At 48.1% G+C, this 13,613-nt stretch overlaps 1 protein-coding gene across 1 annotated transcript in view; it reads right to left on the reverse strand.

Moving 5' to 3' along the window:
• TRIO (trio Rho guanine nucleotide exchange factor) overlaps positions 1-13,613 on the reverse strand; it is a 324,442-nt gene that overhangs the window by 142,774 nt on the left and 168,055 nt on the right. The window contains exons 10-11 of the mRNA XM_039842534.1: positions 11,433-11,555; positions 1,136-1,327 (exon numbers count right to left, since the gene is read on the reverse strand). Of these exons, the coding sequence (XP_039698468.1) occupies positions 1,136-1,327; positions 11,433-11,555 (315 nt within the window). The remainder of the gene's footprint in view (positions 1-1,135; positions 1,328-11,432; positions 11,556-13,613) is intronic.

Raw genomic sequence — 13,613 nt, forward strand, 5'->3', positions numbered from 1 at the left:
GGGGGCTGAAGCACAAGGTTTGGGGGGCCCAGCAGTTTGCCAGACACGTTTCATGCTACTCCCTTCATGGGATCACACAGTTTCAGGGTGGGAGGGGAGCATGGTTTTCCTGGAGCCACACCTTCAAGTGACAAACGGCCCGGCTGAGGACTGACTGCCCAGGATGCCAGATCTGGAAGTGAAGTTCTCGTCCTTAAAGCAGATTTATTGGTCTCTGATCTCTGATGCCATTAAATGAGGCAAGCCAGGCCGAGGCTTCTCCTAGGGCTCTCCCACGGTCTTAACTCCTCCCAGGTCCTTCTTCAGATCCTGTCATTCTAAGCTTTCATGCACTTAATTCCGAATTTCCTGCAGGGCCTCTCACTTCCAATTTACAAAGAGCTGTGAAGTAGAGGATCTATTTTCTTAGAAATAAGACAGTAAGTTGACATCCTTCCTCGATTTGCTGTCCTATTGGAAAGTCATTTTTATTAAAAATCCTTGTTTTTCTCAAAAGCTACACCATAGTTTCTTTAATTGTAGTTTTGTATGATTTCTACTAAGAGCAACACATATGCAAGGTGTAAGTAGCACCAACCTATTTCCACAAACCAAATAACACATTATCTCTCACCATGAGGGCATCTAGGACAGTACCGATATTAATTACCAAGCCCAGGTTGGCTTCGGTCCGTTTAAATTCAGTGCTATGTTAACACTGACTCGTATTAGCGTCTGAGAGCAGCCACACAGCCTGACCACATCAGAGGGTGCCCATGACCTCAGCCGCCTGACCGGCTCACACACAGGAAGGAAACGCAGCAGCTCTGGCCACACGTACAGGTCGTCCGCTTAGGCCAGACGGGTCTCTGACTTCAGGGATCTCCTTCGTCTCCCGTTTTCCCTGCTCGCCCCCGACCCACACCTCTCCCAGCCGCCCGGCCTCCCGGGTCCCCTGCTGACACACACACGGGCCCCTAGCACCCCCAGGAAAGGCCTGCAGGAAGCACAGCCGTGTCCCTGTCCACCGACCCGCCCAGCGTGAGCTGGCTGCAAGTCATCACCGGCCACCTCCGGTCTGCGTTCGCTCATCACGGCCAGGAGCTCAAAGGCCCTTTGCGGCCACGAGCTGCGTGTCCGTCTCCCGCTCTCTTACCTCTTTCACGTGGGTGTGGAAGGACACCGACATGTCCAGCAGGATCTTCCGCTGCTCGACGCGCCGAACGAAGTCCTGGATCCGGTCCTCCAGCTGATGGGCGGCCTGATAAATCTCCTCCGGGTCGCATTCCCCAGTCTGAGCCAGCTGCTCCGCGGCCTCTAGCAACTTATCCGCGTTGGTGTACGTGTTCTGTACGGGAGGACATCCAGAGAAACGCCAGGTGAGTAAAACGCACGCCAGCCAGGTGGGGGCCACGACCCACTGCGGCCGTCACTCTGTGCTGCTCCTGATCACTCCCGGAACGCGAACCGAAAAAGTGTGACGGAAAAGATGATTTTAGGAGTTCCCTGCGGCTCTGTCCGCAGCCTTTTCCATTACGGTTTTAGGCTGTGAGCCTCACGGCCAGCCCTCTTGCCTCGGGCAGTGAGGGGGATCCGCGGGCAGCTGCAGGCTGTCCCGACTCACCCCCGACTCACCCCCGCCTCATCCCAGGCCCCGAGCTTTTTGCGACCGCACAGCCAGATGACAGCATGGAGCCACAAGTGCCCACTTCACTTTTTCCCCCAGTTTTGTGGCAGAGCGAGGAGTTCCAGTTTTGTGTCTTTCACTATGACAGACCACTTTCTGATCGTTCCAAGTGCACGTGGAAAGGTTAACGTCCAGACAGAAGCTGTCGCCCCTTTTCACATGCTTCCACTTATTGATAATTCTGTGCTTATCTTTTTTTTTACTTAAGAGTACATACTGTTTGAGAAAAAAGAAACAGCAACAAAATAGATACAAAATAGCCAGAGTTTTAAAGAGCTAGACATTAAGGTAAACAGATGTCTAAAATACTCTGAACATTACTCCTGTTTTAATTGCTGATAAATCAGAGGCAAGTGGGTTCCTCAAACAGGTGTGCTAGAGACCCGACACTGCTGGAGGCGAGTGCTGGAGAGAGGCTGGCTGATGGGGGTGCGGAGCGGCTGAGGCAGGCGAGGGACTTCTGAGCCCAAAAGTCTCGTGGTTCCCTCGAGAAACAGGTGGAGTCTTTCCTTCATCCTTCATCCTCCCTCTCCAATGTTTTAGTCATAAAGCCGAGCAGGCTGGGTGTCTCATCGGTGAGGGTGGGTGGTTCCTAGGGTATGGGGAGGGTGTCCCAAGCCTGATAGAGGGGGCTACAGAGGGCAGCCCCCCCGCCACTGGGAGACTAGTTACGTTCTGGGCATTAATCTACAAAGCCCGTGCGGGCTCCCCACTTCAGATAAGGGAGTTACAGATATGGACAAGGAGAAAAACCTGAGTTAATCACGTGGCACTGGACTGCAGCTGGACCTATCCATGTGAATACATGTGCACACTTGCCCGCTCCCTCCCTCTGCCCGCTGAGAGGCCCAGGACCAGTGATGGGCCCACAGCAGTGAGCACGGTTAGCACCCCGATTCCGACCTCTACGCTCGCCCGCCCCTAAAAGGAGCCTGAGTTCTGAGGGGAAAGGGCTGGTTCCAGGGCTGAGGCGGGACAAGGGACAAGATGAGCCTGAAACATCTCACTATGCCCCAGAGAACGGAAATGCTCAAGTCAACATGGACAGGTCAGGACACAGACATCAACTTGAGGAGGCTCCTGCTGGCCAAGTCAGGGACAATCTGAGAGGAAGCAATGACAGTGACCGTGTAATCCACTGACTACGAAAGGAAACTATGAGCCCATTCTGACAAAGTCAGATGAGGAACAGGAGATCTGCAGACGTTCACAGCATCTCCCCACAAAGCACTACTAATTACAAAGGGCGAAAGCCTGACTTGGCAGTGGGAGTCGGGCAGGCATGTCGCCCGGGCATGAAGGTGAACACCACATGTAACATGATGAACTAAAATCATGAGCCACTGATGGACGGCCTGAGAAGGACACAGCAGCGCTCCCACGATGCCCTGCTGGAGACATGTAACTAGAATCTAGTCACGAGGAACATTCTCTGAAACAACGGGCTTGAAATCTTCCAAAGAGTCAGGCCACAAAAGTCAAGGAAGGCGAAGCCTGCTCCCGGCTCGAGGACTGAGAGACTACCAAATGCCATCGCCTTCTACGCTGACCCTTCAGCTACGAAGGACCTCACGGGGACTGCGGCCTGGAAGGTCGTCCGGCATCAGTGTCCATTCCCTGGTTTTGTGGAATTGTGGCTGTAGAGCAGAATGTCCTTTGAGGTAGGAAATACTCAAGTAAATGAATGGTTCAGGGGAAAGTCATTTGTGCTGTACTTCCAACTTCCCTGCGAGTTTAAAAAGATTTTTAAAACAGGTGCAACACACGGCGTGACAGGTATGAGGTGATCTCCACAGTAACGACACACAGGCACAGAGCAGGTGCGCCCAGGCGTCAGGGTAGGGTAGGGAGGGGCAGCCCCTCCCTGTGCAGACAGGTCCAGGGGTGCAGTGTCCACAGAGTCTAACGGAGATGACAAAGACCAGGGAACGTGCATCTGCTCTTCCACCCCCCAGTCTGAACACCCCCATCTCTGGGTGCCGCGGTCGCCCATACTTACTGGGCATCGGCTACGAGAGCCACCCCTGAACGGGGCTGTCAGGTCCCGGCCTCCGCCCTTTCCTAGGAAGGAACTGGGGCCTGGAGGGCAGTCGCCAGGGGCCCAGTGGACTGGGCTACACGCGAGCCCGTGTTCACGCCCCCCGCCGAGTTGCTTAGCACCTGGGGCTCCGCTGCTTGGCGTTTCGAATGCCCTACCCGCACCCCGCTGCGCGCCAGGGTCCACGGCCCTCTCCTCCGCCTGTCGGCCTGGATCCATTTCCGGGGGGCTTTTCTCTTTGCTTTGGTACTATCCAGTCTCATGAGAATGCTCTGTGCTAGTGACAACGGATCTTTGAGAACTGATGATGGAAATGATGGAAGAGATGTCAAAGAATCCCTTAGAATTTACTAATTATGGTCAGACATGGAAAATACATGTGTACATTGTATATATTATTTGGAATCAAATTATTTGAAATAGTTTGAAAAGCTGTCAGTTTCCAATCTGACTGCAGAACTTTTAAGAACACGGTTTTATATATACACATATATATATATACACACACACGCAGCTAAATATATACATAGCCACTCACATTGAGTGTTATATATATTCAATTTGACATGTTTGAAGCTAAGTTATAATCCCTCCTGTTTAGAGCAGGAACACTGAAACAGCCCATTTCAAAAGAGCTCCGCAACAGCAGCAGCATGCTTTATAAACGTCCGCTCTCTGTCACCTCGTGCAGGTCTGTCCCTCCACATCCGCTACAGTGCAGTCTGGCGACCTGCCAACACGACTGTGACAATGAGAAGCCCTCCACGCAGACTGTCAAACCACCCAGGAGATGCCAAGTGACAAGATGGAAAGGCTCTCAAGTCGGAGCCCCAAGTCCAATACCAGTCATGTCACTGACTTCATGACTCTAAGCCTCAGGTCCGAGACAAGCGATCACTCTGCCTTACGGTTGGACGAGGGAGGAGCCGCTCTGTGAATGAGGGGGAGAATCACGTGGTCGCGGATGACGATGCCATTAACAACAAGAGCAGTGACAGACACTGTCAGGGCCCACAGGAGCCTGAGAAGCCGGGACAGCTACACGGAGGCTGCTGTCCTGGAAAGGCTAGAAACCAGGAAATCGGAACAGAGTATGGACTTTAGTTAATAGTAATTTATCAATATTGGTTCATGAATTGTAACATATACCACACTAAGACAGTAATAGTAGGTGAAATGGGTACATGGTGTAGAAACTCTCTGTATCATCGTCTCAATTTTTTCTGTAAATCTAAAGCTGGTCTGAAAATAAAGTTTATATAAAAATATATGAGTGTGTATATAAACGTACACGCAGATTTTTAAAAAGCAGCGCGTACCTATGGGCCAGTCCCGAGTCCTTCCCAGAGAGTATGCCACCCAGGCCTTCCCTCCCGAGACGCCAGCACCCCGGGCCACGCGGCGTGGTCTCTGGGCAGAGTAAGCGCTCCCTGCAGCAGTCAACTCGGCACAAAGGGCTCCTGCGACAGAGGTCCTGCACACATGCTGCCCACAAAGGCTCTGTGGCCACCGAGGCTGCACCGTGGGGTCACTTTCTGGGGACGAGGGGTTTACAGGAGACTCACGCTTACCCCATGGGGCCTCCCCCAGGAACCACGCTCTGCGCCTTGAGTAGACGCACGCTCACAGGGAATCGTGCTTGATGCTGCACACACGCATGTTTTAAGAGCCAAATCCTGTTTCTTATTGTCACTACAGCCATGAAGTCACTGACTGTCTGTCATGTTTAATAAGGTGACAGTGCCTCCCAAGAGCTAAACATCACATTTCTGAAAGCTTTCTAGCAGGTAAAGACATTTACAACAAGAAACATCCCCCCAAAACAGTGTTTTGTTTTGTTTTGTTTTAAATTATCAGAACACTAAACAGTGTTTGTTGAGCCCTACTTCTCATTTCACACTTGAGGAAAATGAGCCAGCAAGGGTTCGATGGCTTTTCCCTGGGCACGGCACTGGGGCTGGAGGAGCCAGGCCCGCACACGGCCTCTCCGAAACCCACGGAAACTCCTTCCCACCGACAGAACCGACCCGGGATTCCCTCGCCGCGGCGGGACACAGACGGCCCTGCGCGGACACGCACGCGGACCACAAAGCTCACCCGGAGGACCTAACCCTGGGCTTTGCACGCAGCCCTGTAACGTGGACGCTTCCACCCCACTTCGCAAGTGAGGAAACTGAGGCACAGGGAGGGGACGCGATGTGGCGTGTCAATCAGGGGAACTGGGACTGTTCCAAGCAGCCGATGCCGAGGCCACGGTTCCCTTACAGAGGAAGTTCAGTCCCTGAAGTTTAGACTTAAAGGGAGGAGGGCTGTCTGGGAAGAAAGCTGGTTTTAGAGTCTGAAGAGACTGGACTTCTTTCTCCTACCTGCTGTCCCGTCCCTGGGAGCATCTCTCTGGGCCCAGTTCCTGGTCTGTGGGTGGAGTAATAATCACAGAGCTGAGGATTAAAGGAGATAAATTGGGGCCTGACCAGGGTGGGGCCTAAACCATTTCCTCTTTTCTTGAGAAATAAATTAAAATAGCATAATTGCTAGGACTCAGGAAATACTGAGCCTTTCAGAAGCAGATCAAGCCCCCTTCTCCCTCCAACCCCAGACAGGACAGCCTGGCCTCACTCAAGATGGCTATCTACAGTTGAACAGGTGGGTTTTCTTGATCTCAGGGGGGAAAAAGGAGATAAACACAAGCATTTCCAGGCCTGGTTTGAGGGCATGCCAAAAAATGTGGAAGCGCTCTGCATGTCCGCAGTCTGTCAGAGTATCCACCTCGCAGAGGCTGAGTGAGTCCTGAGTGGCCAGGGAGTTAGGCCATCGGCCTGCTTATCTTCTGAAAATCTAGAAAGAAAGGTAAGGTTTCCTGCTTTCTGAATGCCACACTTCTTCATCTCGGAAGACAAGATAATTACATGGCACGTGTAAAATGTTGCTGACAGCAATGGCTTCGTGGAGAACAACTTCATGACAGGTTATGTCTTTGGAAGGTAATGTGAATCCCCCAGGACGAGCAGACAGTCAAGGAGGCAGAGGAAGCTCTCCCAGGCTGGCCAGACGCTCTAATCACGTTAAAGACACCCGATCTCTCAAAACCAGTGTCTTCTTGAACCAGTTTTCTGGGCTTTACTGGTTTTTCTATTCATAGCTTTTAAAATCTAAAAAGGAACATCAATTTGGATGATTTAGAAGATGAAAGAGAAGATAACAGGCAAAGAACATCTTCTTTTCCGACAGTCATTTGCAAAAAACTTTGTGGAAAGCATCTAAAAAAATTTTTAAAGCTCTCGCACGAAAATGCAACATGGCTGTGTATGCCACTCTATAAACTCATTAGCATAGAATCATCCAATAGGACTGACAGTCGCTGTAAAAATAAAGAAGGAATGGGTCTTCAGATTAGTCACAGGAGGTCCTCGGCTCCTCAAGACTGTGTGCAAACAATGGTCCAAATACTTCCAGCTGTGCCTGAACTCAGAGCCCCTGCGGCCGTGCCCTGAAGAAGCCACACCTGCTGTAGGACTCGCGGCCACCACGTGAAGATGAGGCTCCTCCTCCCAGGAACGCCAGATCGGTTCCACATAATAAATCTATACTTAGTCCGTTTCAAAGGAATAAGCCTTTCACCACATCCTTTCTGAATCTGCTCTTACTTCATCATGCCACGACTCACTGTTTTGAAGAAGTTGACTATCTCTAAAGATAATTTAGAATTCATTTTATAGAGGATCCTTCAAAACGCAACCCCAAGAAATAAACCAACCCAGCTTTAACTGTAAAAAGGACATTTCTTCTCCCTAACCCCCCTGGTTTGCTTTACCTTTGTGAATATGTTTCAGAAAATGGAATGAGCTCTTATTAAGCACTTTTAAAAACATGACTGTTTCTACTTTTAAGGTGCCTTTGAAGGCCATTCTGTCCCCCTCACCCCAAATTACATAAATCTAAAATATGAACTTAGATCTCTGCCATAAATCCTTCTATTACAATTTGTTTTGACAGAAAGCAGCAAAGATATGGAGGGCAGAGAAGGAAAGCTGGTAAAACTAGTCATCCCCCCTGTGCTAACGCGACACTGATGTCATTTTGTTCTCTGGGACGAGCTGCCGATGAAAGCAGCTACAAACACAAGCATGGTGATGCTGGCCCCCGAGGCCACAGTCCAGGCCAAAGTTGCAGCACGGGTCTCAGTAATGCCAGGCCCTCGGCCTCCTCATCAGCTCATGGCCAAGAGCTCTTCTGCTCATAACGCAAACCCCTTGCCTCCCACCCCCTTCAAAGAGCCTCTAAACAAGGAAGAAGAACCAGAGAGAGCAGTTGCCCTGCATCTTCAGGCCTCGTGGCCTCTCTCTACTTACTACATTTACTCTGTGGTCAGTTTCTGTGGTAAAGCATGGTCTCTCGGCCTCCACGGCCCAATAGGGCCCTGGAGGCAGAGCCAGTAGCTCTGAGAACTGGCCTGATGTGGTTCAGGAGTGTTCTCTGTGATGTATGACGTCTGTATGGACACAGCTGGTGTCCCCAAGGTTCTAGAGCGCCATCAGCCCCACCTGGGGCCTATCATACAATAGGAGGTCACCACATGCCTAAAGGACCAGATATTTTCACTCTAAAGTGAGTGGAGGGGAATTAACGAGTGGCTGGGTCCCAGTTAATGGTCAACTGTGACAGACGCTTCATGTCTGCAATGAGCACCAGCAACCGCTGCTGGGTCTCGGCGGGTGGTGAGGAGGCAGTGTTAAGTGGCAGAGTGCTCTTTCAAAACAACTGGCACCTAAAAAACAGAGCAGCATCAAGTGACGTTCTTCAAGACAGCGGAGGGCCTATAAATATTTAGTGCCAGGAAGAAAAGAACTGAGAGAGTGAGAAGCTGGAGATGCAAAGAGGCCAGAACTGAAGGCCCCAGGCACTGGCGGTGGGTGGGGCGAGGAGAGCTCAGGTAGAGAGAGGAAGCTGAGGTGTGACGGTCCGGCCAGGTGTGGCGAGGAGAGCTCAGGGCCTGCACCGAAGGGCGGTTTACGAAGGAGGGGGGCCTCCAGGCGGTCATCCGCCTGGAAGGCCTGGTGCACACTCCAACTGTGAAGGCCACACGGCCGCGCTGCCCAGCAGTGCCACCCGCTGTCCCCATTGCCTGCCTCTCACACCCTCTGTTTCTTTGTCACAGGCTGACTTTTACTAACTCGTGGGTCTCGGCTTTGACAGCAAGAACCAGCCTCTGACAGGTGACCGTGCCTTTTCAGGAGGTCTGGGTCTGGCCTGCCCACCCCAGCGCCTGCAGAATGACTGACACATGACAGGTGATTATTTGAAAACCAGAGGGAGGGAAAGTAGGTGCGGTGCAGGCACTTGCAAAGTGAGCAGAGGTGTTGGGTTTCTTTTCATGCACAGCTCAGATTTGGGCCTAAGCACTTTCGATTTAAGGGAAAGGGAGTCAGGCACCCCTTAGGATCCCAGGAGCCATGAGCAGAGCTGACAGGCAAGGCCTGAAACTCAGCTGGGTGGAGGGAGGAGCAGACAAGCACCTGCCTCTCCCCAAAACAGTGGTAAGCAACAGACCACAGCTCAGGGTGCCACCCTTGTTACCCTGGAAACCTTAACGCAGAGACGTCTCCTACGAAGAAAGTGCCGTTGCTCTTGCTGTCCCCTGAGAACCTGTGTTGACAGCTTTGATGATCGTCTCAGACCTCAGAAAATAAGTTTGCCAGGAAAAGATAGAGCAAGATCAGCCTCAGAAGAGATCTCCTTAACTCAGAACAGAAGGAACCATGGGAACTGGAGGGACATGGGTCACTGGGGTGCCGGACACACATGTGGACATTCACTAGACCCTCGTCCTTCAGATGAGACGGCACTCAGGAGGGCGTGAGGACGAGGCTGGGGGGTACCCTATGGGGCGAGAGCCTCCGTCTCGAGGCCTGGTTGCTTGCAGTCCCGCCTCTTAGATTCTGGGGTGTCTCAAGTCTTTGCTCATATGATCCAAACTTCACATCCTTCCTCAAACCACGCTGGCTACAGCAGTCGCTTATCTTCAGGAAAGAATAAAGGGGAGATAAGAGCACATATTCCGCGTATCGAGAATATCTTCTGCTGCAAGAGGAAGGCAAAATATTTTCCAGCGAATGTGAGAAGGGAGACCGCATGTAATGCAGATAAGAAAAACCCGGAGACGTGTCCACCTGCAGCAAGGCTGCCGAACACAGTCTTTTCTTGATTCTTGAGACCAAAAAGCAGAGAGGTTGGGATTCTCGCTTTTACTTTATATATGAAGACACGTAAAGAAGGTAACTTTTCAAAGGCATTTTTACTGAACAGGACTTAAGTGCTATTTGTTTTGCTATCCCATAATCCTATCCCAAATTTAGTTCTCTGACTAAACTAGTATGTAATTGAACCCTTGGTCACATAAAAGCTACGGACACACCAGCCAAGGTTGACGCCTGTTCACTTGTTTTATAGATTTTGAGACTACAGTGTTAGATGTATATTTACACTCCTCCTTCTCAAATTGAAGGTCCTCTTTATTTCCAACAATGTTTTTGTACTTTTAAGTTTATTTGCTTAATATTACTATTTCTATAAGTTGGTTTTTGTTTTGTTTTGTTTTGCAAGGGGGGGAGCATATTTGCCTGGCGGGTCTTTTTCTAATACTTTAAAAATTTTAAATTTCCTGGATATTTATGTTTTAGGCATGCCCTTTGAAAAAAATACATAGCATAATTTTTAAAAGAGAGTCAACCAAAAAATTTTCCTTTTAACAAGTGTAATTTATTTTGTGTTACCATAATTACTGATATTTAGGGACAAGTTACATCTTGCTTTGTGATATTTATTATGATTTTTCTTATTCTCATTCTTTTGGCTTCCAGCTGATCCATTTACCTGTTTGTTTATCTGATTTTCTGTGCTTCTTTTCCCTTTACACTTATTTGAAAGTGATGCCTTCTGTCCCTAGACTTTTCATGGTCATTCAAAAACTGCTAACACGCGCACCGAGTTTGCAAATCTACAATAAACAGTAAATCCTGCCCGCCTCCTCAAAACACCTTCCCCTCTCCCGTGCCAGTGGCCTGGTCCTGTAGTTCCGTCTTGTTTTTAACTACTCTGCGAATTCACTGTCTTTTGTTTAAATGGTCAACCTTTGAGATTTCCAAATGTATTTACCAATATCCCTGTTCGTTGCTGATCCGAGTCCTTCTACTTCACCTCCTCTCTCAGACCCCTAACTGTGCCTATTTTTCAGACAAGAGAGTTAACCTTGGAAACGTTAAGAGATTTCCCCAAAATCACACGGCTAGTGAGCGTTACAGCCAACACGAGTTCCACAAATCCCATGCTCTGAGCACACTCCAGCCTGTGCCTCCTGTTCCTAAACACACACGTTCAAAAGGACTGGGGAAAGGACAGGAAATGCCAGCCCATCGTTACAGAAATGCAGAGACTGTTATTCTCTGATTACGAACTGAAATTTCACAAACGAGTCAACAAACACTGGTACAATAAATATCTAGTATGTTTTTCTGTTTCAAGAATATCACATTTTTCAAAAGGGTCACCTGATTAAATCATCTTTCTGCATCGGCGATGACAAGTTCATTCTGAAATGTGAGCACCATCTCTTCCAAAACACCTTCAAACACATCTGGCCGAGGCCAAGTCATCTCAGAGGCAGTTAAAACAGTCATTCGAAACCAACCAGCTAGGTATTTAAGGAGAAAACAGTGAACATCATTGTCTTACCTGCGCTACTTCTTCAAAATCTTCGTGACGTTTCTGCAAAGCTCTGGCCCGATGCAGAGATTTCCCCACACCTGTGTGTTTGCTCAGGAATGCTTCCCCGTGGTTCTCGATCCAGTCCAGCACCTAAAACGAAAACACGCATATATTCCATAAAAACAGTGTTCTGCCTTGTTCGAGGTTCAGGGCTGTCCATTAAAGATATTTTCTGTTTTCAAAACTCTCTAAGAAATAAAAAGAAGAAGAAAAAATCAGAAGCAATTGTATACTAATCTAATGCAGCTGAGAACTGCATTTCCTAGCAGCTTTCTCACCACGATTTTAATCAGCTCTTACTTTAAATATGCAAATCTATGTATAAATGTTACATGCGATGATTAAATAAAATCTCACCTCATCTTATGCATGATTGAGTCACAAAACTGACTGAGTTCTGTATAAGAAAGTAGTTATCAAGCCACACGGGACCAATTTAACTTAACATTTTTATAAAAATCAAAGCTTCAAAACTCAGGCAATTTGAGTTTAACTACAGAGTTAATGTGTTCCTGTTTCTTTTTTTAGAAGACTTAAAACACAGACGTAAAACCTAAGACAACAAAACACTTAAAGGCCTCTGTCCTGGTACTGAAGATAATTTATTTTATAAACTAAGCTGCTGTGAAAGCTAAACATTCCATGAATTTAATTACTTAAAAGTTCTTGTTGAAATCCACTACACTAAAAAAAAAACAACAAAAAAAAGTGAAAGTAAAGTTGTTCACTCTGATGTTTTTAAGTTCATAGTTGGGACCGTGTAGTTCACTGGCTCCTGGACTTGACAAAACACTAATGATACCTAACAAAATGTTCACACTACATCAAACGCATGCTTTGTCGCTTTCTGAAGGAGGAAAAAAATGAAGTCAGTGACATCTTTAGCTAAAAGCTAAAAGTCTAGCTAAAAGATATTATTTAAATATACTTGTTAATATGCCTCTCAAGTACTGAAGGCCGCCTGTACTCTGCATTTAAGTAAATATGGCAACTATGCATAAGGATCAATAGGATCTGGGACTAAATCAACTGGACAGGGGCAGGTCTGGGACAATGGTGTAAAGGGCAAGCTGGAAGTGGACCAGTCACAGCACTCTGCTGACGGCAAAATAAAGGGCCCTAATGTGGGGTTTACTGCTACACAGAGGATTCCACACCCTTTGTCACCTGAGCTATAGAAAAGGTCAACTATGCTGACAGCTACAAAGAAAAGAGGCAGCTGGTGAGGGCCAGAGCCCCCTGTATAGGGACAAGTGGACTTGTTCTCCATTGCTCCAAACCAGTGACCTTCAGAAGCCAAGGGACTGAGTGGCGGTCCTTTCTGCATAGGGTTTAGCGAAGTTAGCAGTACATGTAAAGAAAATGACTTCGAACCTGAAGAAATCTCTGGTGGTCCTCTGTAAGGACCCTTACGGAACTGGCAGAAGCTGCGAGCAGAAGCGTGTGCATGAGGGAGGGTGGGGTGGACATGGAGCTCAACAGAGACTCGAAATTAGACACAATTTCAAAAAGTAAAAGATTGACATTATTTGGCATAAATGGTTGGAAAAAGCAAAAAGCAGTATTTTGAAAATAATAATAATTTGTTTTGTAGGCCTCAGAAAAGTGTTCCAGGAAGCATGAGTTGGAAGTAAAAGCTATCATGAACCATCTGCTCAGGTCATCATGGGCATTTTTCTTTTATCAGTGATTCCTTTAGACAAAAACTGTAAATACCAGGTGAAAGTATGTTTCCAACAAATATGAAAACAATTCAAAGAATAGTGTACAAATTATAAGCATTTTATTAAAAAGAGCAACAATCATGAAATCTAGCTCATATTCAAAACCAAACTCCGCCACATGCTTTTACTTTATAAGTCAGAGGGCATTTCTGGATTGCCAAGAAATTCTGAATCAATAGACTTGTCAAGGGAGCATTTTAAAGACATGTCTGTGAAATCTTTCAATTTTAAAACAAAAATATTTGCAAAATAGGGGGCTTCCTCAACCTAGTCCAGCCAGCTGTCTCCCAAGCTCGGTTATGGCCGCTGCTGTCAGCACTCGGCATGCGACCTCAACCCAAGGAAGAACAAGACTGGCACAGGATTTGCTGCTTTGCTGCCAGACACAGAAAGGTGAAAAAAGCAATTCCCACGGGCTACCTGG

The sequence above is a fragment of the Pteropus medius genome, unplaced genomic scaffold (assembly GCF_902729225.1).
Source record: "Pteropus medius unplaced genomic scaffold, Ma_sr-lr_union100, whole genome shotgun sequence".
Lineage (NCBI taxonomy): Eukaryota > Metazoa > Chordata > Mammalia > Chiroptera > Pteropodidae > Pteropus > Pteropus medius.